Source organism: Neofelis nebulosa, chromosome 15, assembly GCF_028018385.1.
Source record: "Neofelis nebulosa isolate mNeoNeb1 chromosome 15, mNeoNeb1.pri, whole genome shotgun sequence".
NCBI lineage: Eukaryota > Metazoa > Chordata > Mammalia > Carnivora > Felidae > Neofelis > Neofelis nebulosa.
This window is the reverse complement of record NC_080796.1, coordinates 32,559,516-32,580,677: the sequence shown is the minus strand read 5'-3', so window position 1 is coordinate 32,580,677 and position 21,162 is coordinate 32,559,516. Positions and strand designations below refer to the sequence as shown.

Below are 21,162 nucleotides of genomic sequence, written 5' to 3'. Positions count from 1 at the left end.
TGTTGTTTGAACATGCAGATGTATCTAAGGGAATTGAGACACAAAACCTCCAGACATGCAGTCAGAACTCTTATACCAAGGTTACCTTTGTCAAACAAGGCATGACAACATGTACCCCTTCTCTTTGGCTCCCATGTGTCAAGATGGAATCCAAGAGAAATTCGGATTTGGCACCCTTTGGTGGCAATTAAAAAAAATGCTAATGATAGCTACAAAAGGAATATACTATACATTCTTATGGAATAGCTTATTTAACTTTGGTAAGATTAGAAGCGCTCTTTTCCCATAGGCATCAAGGGAACTCTGTGAGGTCATGGATTCTTCACAGTTGAGGTCCAGAACTAAGAACCACTGACCTTAAACTATAGAAAATTGGGCACCTGGGTGGCTCAGTTGATTAAGCCTCTGACTTCAGCTCAGGTCATGATCTTGCAGGTTGTGGGTTTGAGCCCCACATCGGGCTCTGTGCTGACAGCTCAGAGCCCGAAGTCTGCTTCAGATTCTGTGTCTCCTCCTCCCTCTGTCCCTCCCTCACTCTCTCTCTCTCCCAAAAATAAATCATACATTTTAAAATGTTTTAAAAATAAAAATAAACTACAGAAAATCAATACATTATGGAGAATGGCTGTTCATAATACAAATTGCAAATAACCTCATTACAGAGTAATTGTGAGTCATGTTGGTTTCCAAACCTGGTCTTAATGACTTTGAAACACAGACACTTGGCACTTGGGCAAGAGGTATTTTATTTTTTTACTTCAAATTGGAGCTAATGATACTCAAAGATTTCAATGAATCTAAAAGGTTTCTTGAATTATGGTCAGGCCCATATGGAGAAATTTTATATATCTGTCTGTAAATGGGCATATTACTCTCTATTACATAGGAGGTAAGGTCCCAGGGTGGGAAAAGGAAAAGAGGTGGCCAGACAGGAGGCACATGTGAATTTTGTGGGTGAGACTCAGGTTGAATCCAGTTACTGAGTTTGACCGAAAAGAGGAATGGACGTTTTTCAGATGCTAAGGTTGTTCTGGAACCAGAATAACTGGTTCCAAAACACAGAACATAAGCTCCCCTCTCTTTAAGATAGAGACCTTCTCTACTTCAAAGCCAAGACTCATTGCCCAAGGGTAAAGTAATTTGGGAGGAAAGTGAAATAATGTGCTGTCTGGCTGGGTCTGAGCTAGCCCCAGGGAGGCTTTGCTGCTTGAGAAGAGTTGCTCACAGAGACCACATCTGGGGATTCCTTTATTCATGTAAAAAAGGAAAAGTACCTTTTTCCCCAAGAGGCCCAGACCCTCATGCCTTCTTAGTATTTGCATATGGCTTCCAGGGCAGGACACGACATTCTTTTTCTTTACTTATCTCTGGAGCCTTGCACAGTGCCCACGATTGAATTCTATAATTCCCAATCCATCGAGATCCCTCAGCCAAGGAACTCAACTCTTGACCAGCTCTTGCCACTTTTTCTTATCCTTTTCCAATGGAATATGACCTCTGAGATTCAGAAGACTGACATGAAGCCACACACAGGGATGCCAGCCCTCCTGTTCGTTTTTACACAAAGAGACCAAACATACAAATCAAATGGATCACCCCATGGCCGGCGACCCGCTGGGAGAAAAGGCTGACCAGTAGGGCGAGGTGACAATACCATGAGAACGGGCTTGCCCACAGAGGAGGGTTCAAGGTAATGAGGTCGACAGTGTCTTCACCGTCCTGAGAGTTAGCTGACAGAGCCCTCACTCATCAGAGGAGGAGGGGATGGGCTCCTTCTTGCCGGCACTGTGCTTAGCTCGGTGCCGCTGGAGATGATTGGACCTGGTGAAGGCCTGGCCGCAGTCCTCACACTGATAGGGCCTCTCCCCGTTGTGCACCCGAATGTGCTGGGCCAGCTCGGAGGCAATGCGGAAGGCCCTGCCGCACTCGGCGCAGAGGAAGCCCTTCTCCCCAGAGTGAATCTGCTGGTGCCGCTTCAGGGTGGAGGATCGGGCAAAGGCCTGGCCACACTGGGCGCAAGGAAAGGGCCTCTCGCCGGTGTGGATGCGCTGGTGGCGCACGAGGCGCGAGGGCTGCGCGAAGGCCACGCCGCAATCCGCGCACTTGAAGGGCCTCTGGCCGGTGTGCAGGGTCTGGTGCTCGATCAGGTTGGAGGATTTGGTGAAGCACTTGCCGCAGGTGGGGCAGGGGAAGGGCCGCTCGCCCGAATGCACGCGCTGGTGCTCCATCATTCGACTGGCCACCGCAAACTCCCTGTCGCAAGCCGGGCAGCGGAAGGGCTTCTCCCCCAGGTGCGTGCGTTGGTGGCGCAGCAGAGACAGCGGCTTGTTGAAGGTCAGGCCGCACTCCGCGCACGGGAAGGGCTTGTTGTTGCTGTGCATGTTGCGCTGGTGTTTGCGCAGGTCGGAGGAGCGCACGAAGGCCTTCCCGCAGTCCGGGCAGGGGTAGGGTTTCTCGCCTGTGTGGGTGCGGATGTGCTTGCGGTGGTCCGAGGACCAGGTGTAGGCCTTGTCGCAGAAGGGGCACCGGTAGGGTCGCTCGCCCGTGTGCAGGCGCCGGTGCTGCTGGAGCGTGCCGCGGTGGGAGTAGGCCTTCCCGCACAGCTCACAGGCGTAAGGCTTCGTGCCTCGGGGCTGCGATGGGCTCAGCAGGCTGCCGGACTTCTGGAAGGCCCTTCCTCCTCGCAGACACTTGTAGGGGTGCGCCTCCCTTTGCCCGCCCTCACACGTGCCCTCGGGATTCTGGCCCTTCCTGCCCATCTGCGCTTTGGCCTTCAGCGCTGCTGCCAGGCCGGCTGGGGAGGCCGATCCCCGCGCTGGTGTGCGAGTCTCCTGCGTGGGTAGGTCCCAGCTGCCACCGGGCTTGGGGAAACGCATGAGGGAGGAGTGGTCTGGGGTATCTACACCCCTCTGTGCACAGAAATACCTTCCAGTATCAGGGAAGCTGGATGGGACACCCAAGGCAGTGTCCAGGTTTTCCGTGGAGTCTCCGTCAGCACCTGAAGGTAGTGAGTCCCTAAGCGGTTGCACTGGACCTAACAACTTGTGTGAGGGGTCACTGGGGACGGTCCCCGGAGCTATGCCTGCCCCAGAGGAGTCCTGGGTCCGGGTGATCTTTGACTCATCTCTCCTCCAGCTGGCCTTCTTCCGAGGCACCCCCATCGGTTCCTTCCCCGGGCTCCCAGAACTAAAGGAGCCAGAGAATCTCTCTTCCTCACTGGATGGATGATCCCATGGCAAGTCAGGATTGTCTTGAGTCACTTGGGGGCTGCTTCTTGGACAGGCCTGGTGATCATGGCCCCTAGGGCTCCCTTTGCCTCCTGCCTCCCCACCGTCCTCATCCTCACTCTCTAAGCTCATGCTCAGCATCCGGGGGTCATGAGCCTCCTCCGGCAGGCTACAAAGAGGAGACACCTTGCCCCACCTGTCCTGGGGGTCCACCTGTGTCATGATGTTCAGGCACTTCTATTCCTGTTCCTCCTAGACAGAACCTTTGCTTGGCTCAGGATACCTGCAAAAAAGGGAGGTATGAAGAGAAATCACAAAGAATGTACTTCATCACCTTCATGGCCACGGGGACTGAGGTTCTCCCTACAGGTCTCTTTCCAGCTGGTAGCTGTGCTTGGCACATTGTTGCTCCTCACTGGCAAGGGGGAGCTGGGCCCTCCCGAAAAACCCACACGGCCATCCTTAATCACTTTAATGGTCCACTTGCCAGAAGCCCCAGGAGAGCATGTTGTCAGGGGTGGCAAGGGCAGGATATTTGCCCAGTGCCAGCTGGGCCCTGCCCTGTCCAGGGGGCTCAAACCCCAGCTGCTGGCCAGGTGGCTTCTCTATGAGCATGGGAGAAGACTAGAAGACAGGGCAGGACGCAAGGTCTTGGCCTCCTCAGGCTTCTTAAACTGTTGGCCCACCTGGGAAGCTGAAAACCAGGCTGGCTCCTGATGTCCCTGCCACGTGTCCAAGTCTGCCATCTCTCGGTGGCATCAGCTGGGACTACCTCCCAGGCTCGGGGGTGTGAGGCCATGTCCTCCAAAGATAAGGAGCAGCCACTGGGAGAATGCAGGTGGGTCAGGAAGGTGGGTCAGGACGTACCCAAGAAGACACCCAGCCGCCCCTCCCTGCTTAAACAGAGCTTCTCAGGCCTTTGCAATAAAGAGCCCCTAGCTGCTGGGGAGGCAGTGAACATATGCACCCTGGGTGGGGGGGTGCTTGTAGAAACTTGAACTATCCTTAAAATGTCTTAGCCCTGAGTGTTGTATGTAAGCGACGAACCACGGGAATCTACCCCCAACACCAAGAGCACACTGTATACAATGTATGTTAGCTAACTTGACGATAAATTATATTTAAAAAAATACATTGCTTCATCTTAAACAGTCATGAGAATTTACATTCTATGTCATGTTGATTTTTTTGTTTAACATATCTCATTTTTATGTATTCTTACGGAAATAGTTTTATTGAAGTGTAATTGACATACAATGTTATATTTATGTATTTCTAATTTAAGTAAATCATATACACATGTATATATGTATTTATACACACATTTACCCTGTGTTTCTTTTTCTTTTCCACTAAATACTGTCTTTTTTTTTTCCCCAAAGATCGTGTTTTAAGTTACCTTCGGTTTAAATGTTTAACTTTTCCCCCTTAAGCATGCAATATTTATCCCATGGCCTCATGTGTTTCTGGCAAACCCCATATGCCCCCAGGGATGCATGTACCCCGATTTGAGAAGCATAGACTTAAGGTTTTGAGAGCAAGGCATAAGACAAGGAAGCCATTGAGTTTTGTTTTCTGAGTGATTTTATTTTAGCTTGAAGACACAGAGAAAGCTTGCCGGGATTGGCTTACTAAGGATTGTTTGTGTGAGTGACACATTTTACAGGAGCCGCTGGAGTGAGAAGTGGGCTCCTGCAGGCCCGGGGGCAAGGAGCAATTTCAGACCAGAGGGCTGAGTTTGCTTTTGTCTGGAGGCAACCTTCTGGGACTCTCAGAGGGGATAATGCTAGCAGTTCCACTTTCTGGGAAGACATTATGAGCCAGACAGAATGCTGAGCACCTCATAAGCATGATTTCATTTATTCTTTCCAGCAGCCTTTAAGAGGAATGCTGTTAATCTTTCCATTTTACAGACCAGGAGAGTGAGGGTTCATGAGGTTTCCTACCTGCCCAAGACCACACTGCTCATAGACAACAGCCCTGAGGCTTCTCTTTAACTTGAGGCCATCATGTTACACCCTGAGCCTTAGGGCCTACCTCCCAGATGTGGCCTCCAGACTGAGGCCTGCCCTGGGGCAGGGCCCTGCCCAAGAGCAGCCACAGCATCCTGGGGGAGAGCCACTGCTTTCTGTAGGCATCAAAGCGCCTTGTGTTTTCCAGGCCAAGGAACCTTGGCTCTGGGGCCCCACCACTGGGCTCCTCCCTGCTCGTGTTGACCCAAATTGCCCTCCGCAGAGAGAGGCCAGGACACATGCTGTGGAGACTGTTGCCTGGGGTGGTCAAGAGTATTAGTCACTGAGTATTTACTTTCAGAAAGCTCCTTCTTTCCTCCTCTGCCCACCTCCCACCTCCCACCTCCCACCTCCCACCTCCCACCTTCCACCTTCCACGTCTAGGGCAGGATAAGAGGAGTGATCTCTGCACTTGGTGTGGCTCCAGTGTGCTCCCCGTATGGCAGGAGGCATTCTGTTACCCCAGCAAAGAGTAGTCATTCATTCAGCAGATGTGTATCAAACTCAAAAGCATATGCTTGTGCATCAATTAGGGTCTCAGAGCCTTGTTTTTCTTCCTCTGAAAGATGGAAGGTAATACCCCTACTGTGTAGTCTGTGGGAAGCTCCTGCACGCAGCTGGCATTCAATGACTAGCGCATTGTCCCTTGTACCATGAGCTCCTCTGCACCCAAGCGGGACTTCTGGGAGGTGTCTAGATGGACAGTCATAGTTTGGTGGTCAAGGTTCACACAATAAAGTCATGTCCTAGCCCCAGCTCATCAAACTGTCCTTCCCCCAGCTCCTGCCTGATCATAATCCCAGTTATTGTGTGTGTGTGTGTGTGTGTGTGTGTGTGTCTAGTCAATAGAAGGGTCACAGCACAGGCCAGCATGCCCGATCAGGGACGGTGGTCCACCAGCAGGGACAGCAAAGGGATGCTGGATTTGATTGAGATAGACTTCTTAAGCTTCTTTCTTTCTCTGGGACAACACTCTGTGCACGTTCATACGGAACTGCTTGCAGACCACTTACTTTGCCCGCCCCCAACCCCCCTCCAGCACACAGACCCTGTTTTACATACGTGTCTCGTTCCCCTTCTTCTGGGCCACAGGTGAGCCTCCTCAGGGCACGCTCCGCCAGCTCACAGCTTCTCAGAAGCCTGACAGGAGATTGTCTTTTCAGGTGGGAAGTCCCTCCCCTGTCTGAAGCCACAGCCCTAGGGAATATATCCTGTTTTCTTCCTTCTGTAGCTTCCAGAGGTTCTCTCTTGACCACCAAGAAGACCGACAGGAAGGCAGGGGCCCAGGGGAGGGCTTTCTGGCAAAGCCTACACAAACATTCCTGGTCTGGAAGAACACTGATGCCATGGTGTGGCGGGTCCCTCTGCTCTCCAGATCTGCTGACCCCCAGAGGCTGTCAGAGCACAGCCCTGCCCTGGAACTCCCACCACACTTGCCGGCCAGAAGTGGCCCAAATGTAAGCCTTACTTACCTCAGACAGGGACACCTTGTAGAAGCCTAGCCTGAGGGCTTGTTCTGGCGCTGGCCCCAGCCCCTCTTCCTACTTTCCTTCTATAGATTAGTTAGGTAATCTTATAGATAGTAACTTATCAATAAGGTAACTTATCGATAGTTCTAGGTCCATCCCCGGGGCAGCCACCTCCCGCCTTCTCCTCTGCCTTCAGGCCTTGCTCTCTACCTCTGGCTCTGACACAAATAGTTGCTTACCTGGGAAATGCACACAGCTGCGTGGGTCCCCCACCCTGACTTCTGTCACATGTGGCCTCTCAGCCACTGGAACCAGAGTTTGGTACAAATCAGCGGAGGTGGTGTCTCTGTCCCTCACTCTTTTGTGTCCAGTCCAGCAGCTGCAGAGAGAGCTTCAGGAGGTGGGGCCAGTGTAATACACTCGACCTTCCTGCCTGCATCCCAGAGAGCAGCCTGGGAAATACAGTGGGGCTGCCCTCTCTCACTGCCTGAAAGGTCCTGCCTTCCCTCTGCTCCCGCCTCCCCTCCTGCCAGAGCCTCCCTCCCTCTCCCCTCCTCCCTCAGAAAGGTTGCTCAGTCCTCCTGCAGGTGGCCTTTCCTTCCTGCTCACTCCCATTCCTTCTCCCCAGCAGAGCAAGAAATCCATCCTTCAGTCCTGCCCTGATATGTCCATAGACCACTGTCACATGCAACCTTCCTGGGGAAAGCATGCTTTTTCCTTCCCCGGCAGGCAGGACAGGGTGTACAACCTCCCCTATTCTGGTGCGTGCCTTTTGTAGAGCTGTGGTTTGACAAAGGGGTGTTCCCAGAATTTTTTGAAGTACTCATCGGCTCAAACATGCCCATGACAATTTCACGGCAGGGTGGGATGCAGGGAGATTGTTTTCTCTCCTTATTCTCATGGATACCAGGCCCGCCTAGGACCTCTCTCCATCCTTCAGCATTGGCTCCCATGCAGGTTCATTTTGAAGAAAAAGGTTGGCCCAGGATATGAGAGTCACTCTTTCCAGAACTTGCACCCACTCACGTCTAATGTGTCTTTACTAGGGTGAAAGCTCAGGACATTAAAACAGGAGATGGGAGTATGGTACCTGTGATGTCCCTGAGTAGCCAAAAAGTATACTGGTTGACAGCAGGTTGTGGGACTGGCCTACCTTACCACTCACTAGCTGTGTGACTTTGGGTAGGTTACTTAATCACTCTGTGCCTTAGCTTCTCATCTGTAAAATGAGAATCCCCATTTGATGGCATCAGATAATGGCATCCTCATCATGGGGGTCTTGGAGAATCAAATATGCTAATGCATGTAAAGAGTTTAGCTCAGTATCTCACACATAGCTGTGCCCAGAAAAGTCAGCTGCCTTCATTGTTACTATTGATGCTGTTGTTTCTAGGGAAGACATGGCTCAAGGGGCTCCTTTTGATCCCAGTGGCCTCATTAGGGCTGCAACTCTGATGGCAATACTGACACCTCATCCATTTTTCTGAACAGCAATTTTCAGAGTATGATCCAGAAAAGCAGGTCTATCTGCACCTTGGAGTTTTATAGTTGTGGCTTCAGAGGGAATAGGCAGACAGCAGAGATGCCTCGAGGTCTTTGAGTCTCAAAGTCTAGAACAGGATTCAAACCTTCATATCCATAGAACCCCTGAAATAAACTGCAGAATGCTACAGCTATGTGGATATGCACTGTTTGAGCAAGAAGATCCCTAACGATCACATATTTCTCGAAGGGGCCATGGTCCCAAAAAGGTTGAGAACCATTGGTGTTGGCAGGGATGGTGTAGGATGGGGGAAAATAGACCCTTAAAGTAAAATGTCTCCCACAGCAACTTAGCAGATTCTGTTACCACCAACCTGCATCCCAACACTGTTGCTCAAAATTTCTCAGGTGGCCATATTGTATAGTGTTGGGCTTTGGACACCTTTGACAAGGAAATGGCTCAATTCCTCAGGAGGGGCCTGTGGTGGTGAGAGCTGGGGCTGGGGTCAGCCTGCATGTGTCCCTCCCCATGGCAGCTTCACAGCGATGATGTACATTCACTGAGCTTTCCTTGTGCTAACGCTATGCTAACATACCACATGCAGTGTCTCCATTAATCTTTACCACATTTTGATGGAGTGGCTCCTGTCGATGGTATTCCCATTTACAGATTGAGGATACTGAGGCACAGACAGCTTAGTGCATCATCTAAGGTCGCAGTGGAGCTGTGATCGATTCTGAGCTGTTAGGGTCACATTCGTAACCACTACAGGACAAGTGACCCACACACTGACCCCTTAGAGTCTGCATGGTTGGCCTTTGCCTGGCTCCACCCTCATTTCCTCCTGAAAACTTAGTCCCTCCACCCCGAGGCCATGTGACCTGTGTATGTGAGGTCACTGCACTCTCCTAGAAGATCTCTTTCCTCAGTACAGCTGCCTAAGGAGACAATGGTTCCATTGAATGCCTACCTGTTAGTGTCCATCCTGAACAGCCTGTTCCTCATCATGCTTTATTTCTAGCAACTGTAACAAATAATTAATTACCATATACCATGGGACTTCCTTCCATGTTAACTTGCCCACTTTGTCTCCTCCTTGGTTTTCAAGGCACATTGGTGTTATCATCTCACTAGTATGTAGGCCACCTAGCAATGAAAGGGGTAAGGAGTGGCCCAGATGCTACCTACATAGAAAAATAATGTGTGCCTTATATCTCCCTGAATCACCTACCCTGAGATGTCCCCTTAGCCATCTTAAAAATCCTGCTTTGAATTGGAGCACACTTTTTCTATATATGAGACTTCGCCATCCTGATGAGTTGTGCACAGGGCACTGATCAGGTCTCAGAACTGTACTCTGGGTCCTGCTTAGACCACTGGTCAACCTGCTGCTCAGATCCCTTTTGTTTCCTGGATGCCTCCACTTCTGATAGCACAAGCATATTCACTGTCTCATCCAGTCTTCCCAACAGTCTCTGTAAGGACCACAGGCATTGGAGTGAAAGGACTTCCCCTAGGACCACATCTTTCCCCACCTTTTAAAGAAATTTTGGAATTTATATCATTCTGCTCAATCCTATGTTGTGGAAACAAGGGAGACATTGTTTTTACTTATTTGTTATTATTAACAAGTCTGCCTTAAAAATCTGGTATTGTCCCAGAGCTGCCCTGACTGGCAGTGGTGAAAATAAGGGCCCCCCTTCCTGCTTATCTGGGAAGGGAATAAAGCAGAGATGAAGAGAAAAGCACAAGGCAGGAAGAGAAAGGAAGGCACCTGGCCCCCACTAGGCACTGTGTAGGGGCTCAGCAGTCTGAACTACATGGATGGCTGAAGGGAACTGAGTGACATGGGTAGAAAATGGACGAGACTGACCCTCTACCTGGAGGGTGCTTGGCACCTTGCTGAGCTGGTGAACCATGGCTGAGTCTGGACACTGGGTCAGACAGTAATTCTGAGAGGACCCGAGAGTCTTCCCAAGTTCTGCAGATGAGACTCTGAAGCCTGGACCCTCTCCCCTGCGGGTTTCCCCATGCTCTGCCACCAGCTGTCACCCTGCGTCATCCTTGAGGAAGATTAATGGAACCACTTAAGTGTCCCAAGCACAATAGTGTTGTTTTTCTCTCAGGCATGAAACTTTGTTGAGTAAAAGTATATAAGTGAGAAGCAGAATTGTGGGTGGGATAGGAACTGGGTACATGATCTTAGATTAGACACATCTGGCTTCGAATCCCAATTCTATTTGTTAGATGACCTTGATCAGTTTCCTTACCTTCTTTGAGTCTTGGGTTCTCTGTAGAATGAGAAAAGAATACCTTCATTGACAGACTTGTTGTGAAAATACCCTAAAACAAGATTTTTTTTTTTTTATTTTTTTTTTAAAATTTTTTTTTTTCAACATTTATTTATTTTTGGGACAGAGAGAGACAGAGCATGAACAGGGGAGGGGCAGAGAGAGAGGGAGACACAGAATCGGAAACAGGCTCCAGGCTCTGAGCCATCAACCCAGAGCCTGACGCGGGGCTCGAACCCACGGACCGCGAGATCGTGACCTGGCTGAAGTCGGACGCCCAACCGACTGCGCCACCCAGGTGCCCCAAAACAAGATTTTTTAAAGAATTTCGTCCAATGTCAACCATAGAGTGGTTTTTTAATAAGATGTATTATTATTTTTATCCTACAGCTGGTGGGAGCTTGATGTCTTTAACCATCCCTGCTCCTCTAGAATGCTTTTCCTTCTTTACCTGCCACCAGAAAGCTACCATTTTTCTGGCTCACTTTGGTCTCCTTGTCCCAAGCATCCCCACTGACAGGCTAGTCAAACAGGGTTTCAACGACATCCCCAGAGCAGTGAGTCTGGGCATAAGAGCATAAGCCTGGGCTCTTCATTATGAGCTACACTCAACACATGTAATCAATGACGGGGTGGGAGGTGCGTGCTCCAGACAGGATGACAAGACGTGGTGATGACTCTGAATGCCAGTACTTGCCAGCACCTTCTGCAGAAGAGCACCAGGTAGACACCACCACCCTTGGCTGACAACTCCACCTGCCCCTGGTGAAGGCTGCACAGTGTAGTGACCGAGCACGCAGGCTTTGGAGTCAGGCTGTGTGGGTTAGTTAATCCTGCCTCTACCACTTGCTGCATGAGTGTGGGCCGGTTACTTACCCTTTCTGTGTCTCAGCCTCTTGATCTGTAAATTAAGGCTAATAATAGTTGTCTACCTTACAGAGTTGTGGGGATTAAATGAGATGATGTGGCTTGCAGAGTGCAAGGACTCTACCAATATTAGCTAATCATAATAAAATTTGGGGAGGGGGGAACTAGCCTCTGCTATAATCCAAACATCAGGAAGCAGTAGGGGGTGCCTGGATGGGTCAGTTGACTAAGTGTCGACTCTTGGTTTTGGCTCAGGTCATGAGACTGAGCCCTGCATTCAGCTCAGCACTGTGGAGCCTGCTTAGGCTTCTCTCTCTCCCTTTCTCTCCTCCCCTCCCCTGCACTCTCAAAGTAAATAATCTTGAAAGAAAGAAAGAAAGAAAGAAAGAAAGAAAGAAAGAAAGAAAGAAAGAAAGAAAGAAAGAAAAAAGCAAGCAGTGGAGAACCCCACCTCTGGTCTCCACAAGAACTCTCCTCCAGCTCTCCTGAGGCCTTACCCTATAGATGAGCTATAACCAGGTACCACTGAACCAGAACCTCTTTGGTGACTCTCCATGAAGACCAGCCCCCTCCTGGCTCCTCAAGACCCACCCTGTGCTGTGGTGGCCTTCCCAGATAAACACCAAAGCCCCTGGCCCACACTGTAGGAGGATGAGCTATATCAGCCGCAGGATGGGAATCTCTGAGGTTCACAGCCCTCTGAATACAACTGGCCAAACACTCAAACATTCACTCTCTCTATTGATATAGTAGCACATTTTCTTTGCCCTGGGGATAACACACCCTTTCAGGTCACAGAGATTTCTTCTATTCCACCTTAACCTTGGGACCATGTGGAAGACAAGGAGAGAACACCACAGACAGGACTTCCAGGAATCTCCTATACTATTAGGTTTGCCTCCTGCCTTTGCTGGTCCTTCCAGGCTGGGAGACAACAAGCCTGGGGACGCTAGAAGGGAAGGCACTGCATGTCCTTACTTAATGAACACACAGAAATAGAACCCGCTGCACTCTTCTATCAGTGGGAATCGCTGTAAGTAAAGATCACCAGCCCTAGGGCATGATGGAGCTGTTGGAAATTGAAGAAAAGGCATCAGGTCTCAGAATTTTGAATGAAAAGATCTTAGAAATTATCTAACGCAGCCCCTCTGTTTTACAGTTGCTGAGATACAAGCATTCGCTTGGTTGCTCTGTCTTGCATTTATTCATTCATCAAACATTTGGTGAGCATCACTCTATGTTTTCCAAACTGAGGCACAAAACTTGTGACCAGGCCAGGGAATCACTTTAGTAAGTCACACCCAACGTGCTTGTTTGAATAGAATGGAGTAAAACAGAACAGAGTAGAATATAAAATATACCAGAATATCTGATACATCGTAAGGAAAACTTTACTTTCAAGTTTTTTTGTTGTTTTTGTTTTAGTTTTAGTTTTATGTATATGCGGAGTTGTGATGGCAACTGTGTTTCTTACTCTGGTTTGCTTTGATTCTTGGTCAAAAACACTGTACTTTGTGCCAGTCTTGCTGTGCAGAAGAATAACTGGGGCATCTAGTTAAATATGATGATTCCGGGGCACACTCCCCAGGGGTTCCTCAGGTCCAGGAGGATCCCGGAGTCCGCACTGCGACCAGCCCATGCAGGATCCTGAAGCATGAGTCCCAGGTACACCGAGAAGCACTGCTCTGAGCCAGGCGCTGAGACCCGCTGGTGCAGGGGAACCAGGCCAGGTCCTGCGAAGCCCTGCGAAGCCTGCTGGAGAACCCGGGGCACCTTGGGCCGCCAATGCTGCGGGTTGCAAGGAGGAGGAGGGGGAATTGGCTTTGCCTGGGCTTTGGGGAAGTCTTTCCAAACGAAACGTCTTTTGAGTTGGGCCTTGAAGGATGAGTTTGAGTATGCCAAGAAAAGAAGGGGAGGGAAGGGGCCTCACTACTGTCAGGAATTTCACACCATATTCCTTGGGGCCCTGTGTTCTGGGGCACAGCCCTCCCTGTGCGCCTCTGCGCGGGGATGGGCGTCTCGGCTCTCGGGCTCCCCCTCCGGCCCACTTGAGCATTGCCACTGGGATTTTGGCTTCTGGCGCAGCTGCTGCGGGGCTCCCCAACTCCCCTGTCCTCCTGGCCACACCACCTCCAGTCGCTGGCCACGGTACAAGGGGCCTTTTCTTTCCAAGGCCCCCGCCAAACACACATGCTTCTCCTCGCAGCTGTCTAGCTCGGCTGCCTGAACACAGAGGTAATTCACAGGAGAGGCGTTTGAGGTTTCCATGAAAACAAAAAAAAAAACCACCTCCTCTTTCCTTTTTCAACTGCAGAACGGAGAGTAACTGGACAGAACCTCTCTTCTTCATGCTCTGGCCCTGGGTGTGCAGCCGAGATTCTGGAAAGAAATTCCTTTTAGGGCCCCTGGAATGCAACATAACTCCCTCAGTGTGGAGTCTCCTGGCTAAAACGAACTGAGGAGTCGTCCTGCACCATACCCCAGCAGTGGAAAGGTCTCGAAAACCCCTGGCAAGCCTACTCAGAGGGTGTGGGTGGAGGATGGAGATAAAAACACAAACAAAATTATAAGCGATTATAAAAACATAAAGACACACTTTGCACAGTTTTATGCCATTATATTTGAAAACAGTGAGGCAAATTATGTCCTTGTTTGTAAAATGAATGAAGTTAAACTCTTGTATCAACAACCTCCTAGTGGCTGTGCCTCATGAGGTGAAAGTGCTTCCGCCAATGCCAGTCCTCAGCCTTGCAGAAACAAACCTGATTTTGATGAGGCACCCCAAGGTGATGGGGCTCATGGGCTCAGGGCACAGGATTCTAGTGAGGATTCTAGGCAGGGATGCTGTGGAAATGAGAACCCAAAGTATCCGGATTCAGCTCTTCGGCCAAGTTTCTTCATCCAGGAGGAGCCACAGGGGAAGGGAGGATGAGAGATGGCAGAAACTCTTGGCACAAAGATAAACATCATTTGTTACCTGGAGAAATGGGGTGGGGGTGAGGATTCCAGGCAGAAAAACAGGAAATGCAAAAGCCCTGAGCTCAGATACTGCCAGGCTTGTCTGAGGGACAGCAAAGAAGGGGGTGTAGCTGGGGGAGGAGGGCAGGACAACAAGAACAGGGGTCAGAGAAGGGATTCTGTAAGGACTTGGCTTTCTTTGGAATAACATGGGAACTCTTCAGAGGGTTTTGGGTAGACAGGAGGCATTAACTCATTAATTTGACAAATATTTAGCACCTACTATGTACCAATTCCAGTTTTTGACATTGCAGTTTTATCAGTGAACAAAACAGAAACAAATTCAAGCCACTAGAAACTTATACTTACACAAAAGTTCTCTATTATAAAAGAAGAAAGGTCTAAAATGACTACCTCAGTTTCCCCCTCAAGAAACTAGAAAAAAGAAGATCAATGTAAACCTAAAGTAGAATAAAGGGAATGATAAAGATAAAGGCAAAAATAACTAAGAGAGAAAATAAATGCAATAGAAAAAAAACTAGTGAAACCAAAAGGTGTCTCTTTGAGAAGATCAATAAAATTGATAACCCTCTAGTCAGACTGATCATGTTAAAAAAAAAAGAGAGAGAGAGAGAAAACACCACCTACTAATATCAGGGTTGGGAGCTGTGACATCTCTATAGATTCTACAGACATTAAAAGATTAATAATAAGGAAATATTATAAACAGCTGTATCACAACACATTTGATGGGTTAGAATAGAAAAATTCCTTGAAAGAAATGTACTACCTAAGTTTGGTCAAGGAGAAATAGATAATGTGATAGCCCTGTGTCGATTAAAGAAATTGAATTTGTATTTAAAAACCAGGACACAAGTAACACTCCATGTCCGAAGACCGGGTCTTTCTACCTCCTTCTTACTGGCTCACCAGGTGCAGGTGCTCTGGGAAGAGCATGATCCTGGGTAGGGTATCTTTAATGGTAAATTCTATAAGAATACTCCACTGATGACACGTTGTGAGGCAACACTTTCAAAGTGCCTTGCATCTCCCTAAATTCCTCCTTGCTCCCCACATTTTGTAGGTCTCTGCCCCTATAACAGGTTGCAAGTGCTTTCAGAGCACAGGGCACCTATGATTCCCAGCCAGGTCCCCAGGTCCTCTGACCACAAAGAATAAACAGTTTACCTGTTTATTTGGCAAAAGACCTGATGCCAAATGTCATATCTTATCTAGCAACAAGTGACGGCAAGATGCAGGTGTCTTGTTTACAGCCTACCTAGCACACACATGGGAACACATCTACATTTGTATCTTCTGTACCTTTTTTTTTTTTGTAAAATAAAGTCACAATTACTATTCCTCCACTCACCCAGACTGAAAACCTAGGAGTCAGACTAGACTTTCTCACACTCTACACATCTGATTTGTCACTGACTCCTGTATCATATTCCTCCCCTTTCCTCAATTTCCAATATCTAAGGCTTCATCAAGGGCAAAAGCTTCTAGCTCATTCCCTCGAATTGATTCATTTGTTCATGTAATAAATATTGACTGCTTAGTAACCATATGATGTTGTCCATCAAATATTTCCAGTTTCCCCCATCTTAGCATACTGTAGGATTTATTCCCTGGCCCCTTGTGGTTAGTCAGGACTGCGTGATTACTTCTGGCCAATGAAGTATGAGTGTCTTTCCGACATGGCATGCGTGTTTCTCAATGAGACTCCAAGCTCCCCCTTCTCTCTCTCTTGACAAACCAGCAACATTTGAGAGGGTGGTACCTCCACCGTCCAGTAACCTGGATCCCTGAATGGCTACGGTGGGTAGAGCCTCTGTGCGGACCCTCAGAGAACATGTAGCACGAGAGAGAAATAAACTTTGCTTTTTAATCTTAAACCCCAAACCCCCAAAATAAACATAGTAATCAGATGATAGGGTCTGTGAGATGTTGATAAGTGCTATGGGAAAAATTGAATAGTGTTAAGGGGCTTAGAAGTGAGGGTGTGGGGATTGCAATTTGAATTGCGTGGCTGAGCTAGATCTCACTAAGGAGATAACTTTTGTGCAAAACCTTGAAGGAGGCAAGAGAGCAAGATGTACAGACATCTGGGAGAAGGCAGGAGATGGAAAAACCAGTACAAAGTCCCTGAGGCAGGAACATGCCTAGACTGTGGGGGAAAGGAGGCCTGAGTGGACCGATAGAGTGAGCGCGGTGGGGGGGGAGGGGGGGAGGCGGGAAGGAGGAGATGAAGTCATGGCCAGATTGTGTAGGATCTTGCAGGGCATTTTAAGGAGTCTGGCTTTTGCTGTGAGTAATGTGTTAACCACATGGGAGCAACAGTAAACTCAAGAAGGTCAGTTAGGAGACATTGCAGTAATCCAGTGGTTTAGATCAGAATGGTGAGAAATGGTCAAATGCCAGAAATATTTTGAAGTTCAAGCTAACATGATTTGGCTATAGGTTGAATGTGGAAGCAAGAGAAAAAGAGGTATCAGGGACACCCTATGATTTGGGGCCCAACCAACTGGAAGGGTGGTGCTGTGGTTAACTGAAATGGGGAAGGTGTTTCGGAGTAGATTTTGCAAGAAAGGATCAAAGGAGCTTAGGCTTGGGCAATGCCTAAAGATAACTGATAACTGATAGATAAGAGATCATTGATATCAGCACTGGATTGGATATAGGCATCTGATTCAAGATAGAGATCTTAGTAGAACATAACATTTAAAGAGTTATCAACATATGGGTTGCATTTAAAGCCACATGATTATATGAGTCACCAAGAGAGGGTAGTAGTAGTAAAGGGAAGAAGTCCAAGGACAGAGTCTGAGAAGTGGGGAGATGAAAAGCAAAAGAGATGAAAAGCAGAGAACACAGGGCCTTGAGGATAAACTAGAAAGATGTGAGGTTCTGGAGAGCAAGGGAAGAAATGGTTCAAAGAGAAGGAAATTACCATTATGTCAAATGCTGCTGAGAGCCCATTAAATGAAGTTAAATGAAGACTGTGACTTTACCATTTGATTTAGCCATATGGGCCTCAAAAGTTGATTGGAGTAGATTGCAGACGGGAGAGGAATTGTAGCCGATGAGTATAGACAGGCCATTCAAGGAGCTTCACTGTAGAGAGAGCTGAGCATGGGAACAGCCTGAGGCAGGAGCAGAGGGAACTTCAGGTTGTTGAGAAAGTGAGAGGAGGTTGGGTCCAGGACCAAACAAGGGTCAGCCTCTGAGCTGAGCGGGCAGCTCATCCACAAGAACAGGGGGAACGTTAAAGGACATAGACACAGACAGAGGTGTGTGGGGAGATGTAGAGGTGGGAGCTTGAGGGAATGCTTTTTCTAGGGCTGCCTTTTCTCTGTGCAATAGGAAGTGAGGCCATTGGCTAAGATGGCAGGTGGGGCAGGAGGTGTGGGGGACCTGCATAAAAAGAAGGTATAAAGTATTTGTCTAGGAATGTGGGACGGTGCATGGGTTCATGATTGTCGGGCAGCATTATAGGCCCACCTGAGGTTAGCTGTCATGGCCAGTCAGGAAGAGTGTGAGGATGTGCACTTTCCTGCTGCTGTGGTCCACTCTGTGGGCACAGGCATGGAGTAGACTCAGAGGTGCAGTTAACTAGATCAGAGTTTTGCCAAACAAAAGAGTGAAGCAAAAGAGGGGTATTGGGGATGAGGGCATATGAAAGAAAGAAGTAATTGAAGTGATAAACCATGGAATTTGAGCCAAGTAGGGTGGGGAGAGAGAACAGGAGGGGAGTGGGGCATGAGTTAAAGGTAAGAGAGGCAGCCATTCACTGAGATGAAGGATTGCCAGTGATGGGATTTCAGGAGGAGATAGGTGCTGGTCGGAGAGGAAGACGCACCTAGCTGAGATTCTGACAGGGATGCAGTTACTCTCGATGTCAGGCTCTTGAGTCTTTGAGATGCCATTGGGAGGACATCACTGGGGGAGAAACACCCAGGGAACTAAGAAGCCAGTTCCATGGAGTTATAGTCCCAAGACTGATGACAGATGGTGACAGTGAGCCTGGTGCTAAGTGCCATAGAAGGAATGAAGGGTAGTCATCTGGGGTTTGAGGGATGGTGGGCGTTGCAGGCTGACAACTTGATCTTCACAGCTGGGAACTTTTGAGGAAGAATAGCTTGCAACAGCAAGAAGGAGTGAGGAAGACAAGGCGGGTGCCCCACCCAGAGGTAGGAGGGATGTGGTGGAGAAAACTAAGCACCACTGGAGAAGGCTGCCGGGAACCGTTCTCAGAAGAGAGCCTGTGTTCAGTGAAAGCAAAAAGAGAAGTGGTGGGTATAGGATAATGTTTCTATCCAGCTTAACACATTTCAATGACTTCCCACAACGCTTGGAACCTAACAGACCAAATTCCATGCCACCTGCTCACCTACCTCTCTGCATCCAAGCCACAGCGTCCTTAGCATGTTTCTTAGACACGCCACATTCTTTCCAACCCCAGGGTCTTTGCATTTGGTGCCATGCTTTCTCTTCTTGAAATTGCACCCCAATCCTTGAGGTCTCATGTTGAGAGGATATCCTGTAAGAAAACTTGCTGAATACCCCCTTTGAAATGAGGGTGCTGTTCTGGCACTGTAGAAGTGATTGTGATCCACACACAGTTTCTATCCTCAGGTACCCCAAAGTGTGGTGAGACAAATGAAGAAGTGAGCAGGTAGTTTGAGAGTGTACTCAGGGCCGTGATGGGAGCAACCCAGATGTGGGAGCACAGGACAGAGGCCTTAACTCGGCCATTCTGGTGGAAGTGGGGATTCAGAAAATGGCCAAATGGGGGCCTGAGGGACAAGCAGGGTCTGTAGAACATGCTAAGGAGCTTGGGCTCGATCCTGGAGGGCATGGGAGGGGGCACTGAAAAGGATATACTTTAGAAGGTATAGACTTCTTTTGCGGAAGGATTATGAGCAGAAGTAGAATGTGATCAAATTTGGCCTCCATTGTGTTTGGCCCCAGAATAAGTGCAGAGGTGGCACTCGGGAGGCAGACGACCACAACCTTCTAGGGCACAAATAAGGCCTCATGCCATTTGGGAGAGAACATTTGGCTAGGATCCTGGAACCACCAGAGCTACAGAATGTCCTAGGCTCTTGGCCTCCTACCCACCACCCAGACAGTTTCATCAACCAGCTTTACAATAGGTACACCTTCTCCGTTTTCTTCTGATGCCACGTCCTGGTATTTCCTGTGCCTATGACCAGTATGAATCTGCTGCACAGCAGGCATGCAAGAACATCGAGTTCCTTTATTTTCTCATTGTGGTTTAAATTTGTATTTCTCTGTTTCTGAGCCTATGTCGAGGTCCCCAAGTCCTTCATGGGCTGAGGGGGCCTGGTGGCTGGGCATTTAGCAACAAGGGTTAGCACGGAGACATCTGGGGCTCTTTCAGCGTGGGGCTCATAGGTCTGCTGGCTCAGGGATGCTTCGCTGCCATTCTCAGAACCTGGAGATTCTTTGCAAGGCTGAAAATGCAGTGTATGCGGCCACTTCCCTCCGGGCCTGGATACCCCTATGGGGCACTGCAGGACCAGGCTGTGGGTGGTGACTTAGAGCCCTTCCCCACACGGGCCAGGAGAACTCTCTAGTAGAGAGAAAGTGTCTCTGCCTGCTGTCTTCTCTGGTCATGTGGCTTCTTCTCTCAAACCTAGACCTGCCTCTTGTACTGTCACAACAGACCTGGAGACCTCTAAAACCCAGAATCTAATTTTAGCAACCGGAAAACTTGTTTCCTTTCTCTAAATCTCGAAACCTGCCCAGAAATTGAGGGGCAATGTTTATGCTTCCATCATTTTGGGGCAAAGAAGTAGATTAAAAATAAAACAATTGAGTTTCTATAGTCAAATGGCCAGAATATCCTATTGTGCTAGTGTTTTTGCCTGGAATCTCCCTTTTTATTTTTCACCTGGCTGACTCTCGCTTATGCTTAGGACTTAGCTCAGACGTCACGTTGGATAAGAATTCTCCATCTTCATGAATCACCACCTCTGCAAAAGGCCCTCAATTATTTTCCGCTGTGTGGCCAACCCACACCTGGCTCATGTCAAGTGTGTGCTAAACTAAATGGAATTCAGGGCAAGGTATCAGATTAACAGGATCTGCCTTTGACTAGTGGCTTCCCAGGGAACATGGGCTTAAATGAGAGGAGACAGAAGAGGTGCAAGATCTGGGGATGCTGTAGTTCTCAGAATAGAAATAGAACATTTTCAAAGGCAGAACGAGAGGGAGGGCAGGGCCATGCCACCTGGCTTCTCACCTGTTTACACCAGGCACCTGGAAAATGGGAGAAGTTTCTAGAACTAGCCAGCAGGTGGCAGCATTGCCCCTTGGATGAGGAACTCCCTTCCACAGGATGAGCTCAGGGTTCTTTCTTGCTCTCCAGGGCACTTCATGGGAGGCCTTTTCTAGGCCAGAGTGATTTGAGCCTTGAGTGATTTGGCCTGATGAGGCCGGGATTCCAGCTGCTCTACACACAGAAAAGATCTGTAACCATTTGTGGATCTAATTTTTTCTAATTCCAGGCCTTCTTCTAGAGGTCTTGCATTCTTGTTGTGAATAATCAATCAATCAATCAATCACTGACTCACTCACTCACAGTCCTCACTGGAGCCACTGAATCAGAATCTCCTGGATAGTTCCTGGGAATTCCCATGTGGTTTTGATGAGGGAAGGCCAAATTCTCATTTGTGTGATTAGATTCCATGGTTAGCCTTTCAGTCACAAAATTGACTTTATCCATTAGGAAAACCCAGTACATCTGGGCCCACCACCCGCCCCTCTGCCCCAGAGAGCACTTCAACTGGGAGGGCTGAGCAGCGTGCCTCCAGGGGTCCAGCAGGA

At 48.7% G+C, this 21,162-nt stretch overlaps 1 protein-coding gene across 4 annotated transcripts; it reads right to left on the bottom strand.

Moving 5' to 3' along the window:
- Window positions 1-727: 727 nt before the first annotated feature.
- On the bottom strand, window positions 728-7,174 carry ZNF648 (zinc finger protein 648). 4 transcript variants are annotated; one of them, XM_058701122.1, is made up of 3 exons: window positions 6,948-7,174; window positions 6,302-6,379; window positions 728-3,510 (listed from the first exon to the last, which is right to left on the bottom strand). In XM_058701122.1, the coding sequence occupies exon 3, from the start codon at window positions 3,447-3,449 to the stop codon at window positions 1,743-1,745; it is 1,707 nt and encodes a 568-aa protein (XP_058557105.1). In that variant the 5' UTR covers window positions 3,450-3,510; window positions 6,302-6,379; window positions 6,948-7,174; the 3' UTR covers window positions 728-1,742. The 4 variants fall into 4 exon arrangements, with proteins under 4 accessions (XP_058557105.1, XP_058557104.1, XP_058557106.1 ...); XM_058701121.1 differs by lacking the exon at window positions 6,302-6,379; XM_058701123.1 differs by lacking the exon at window positions 6,948-7,174 and having other exon boundaries at window positions 6,302-6,890.
- Window positions 7,175-21,162: the final 13,988 nt, after the last annotated feature.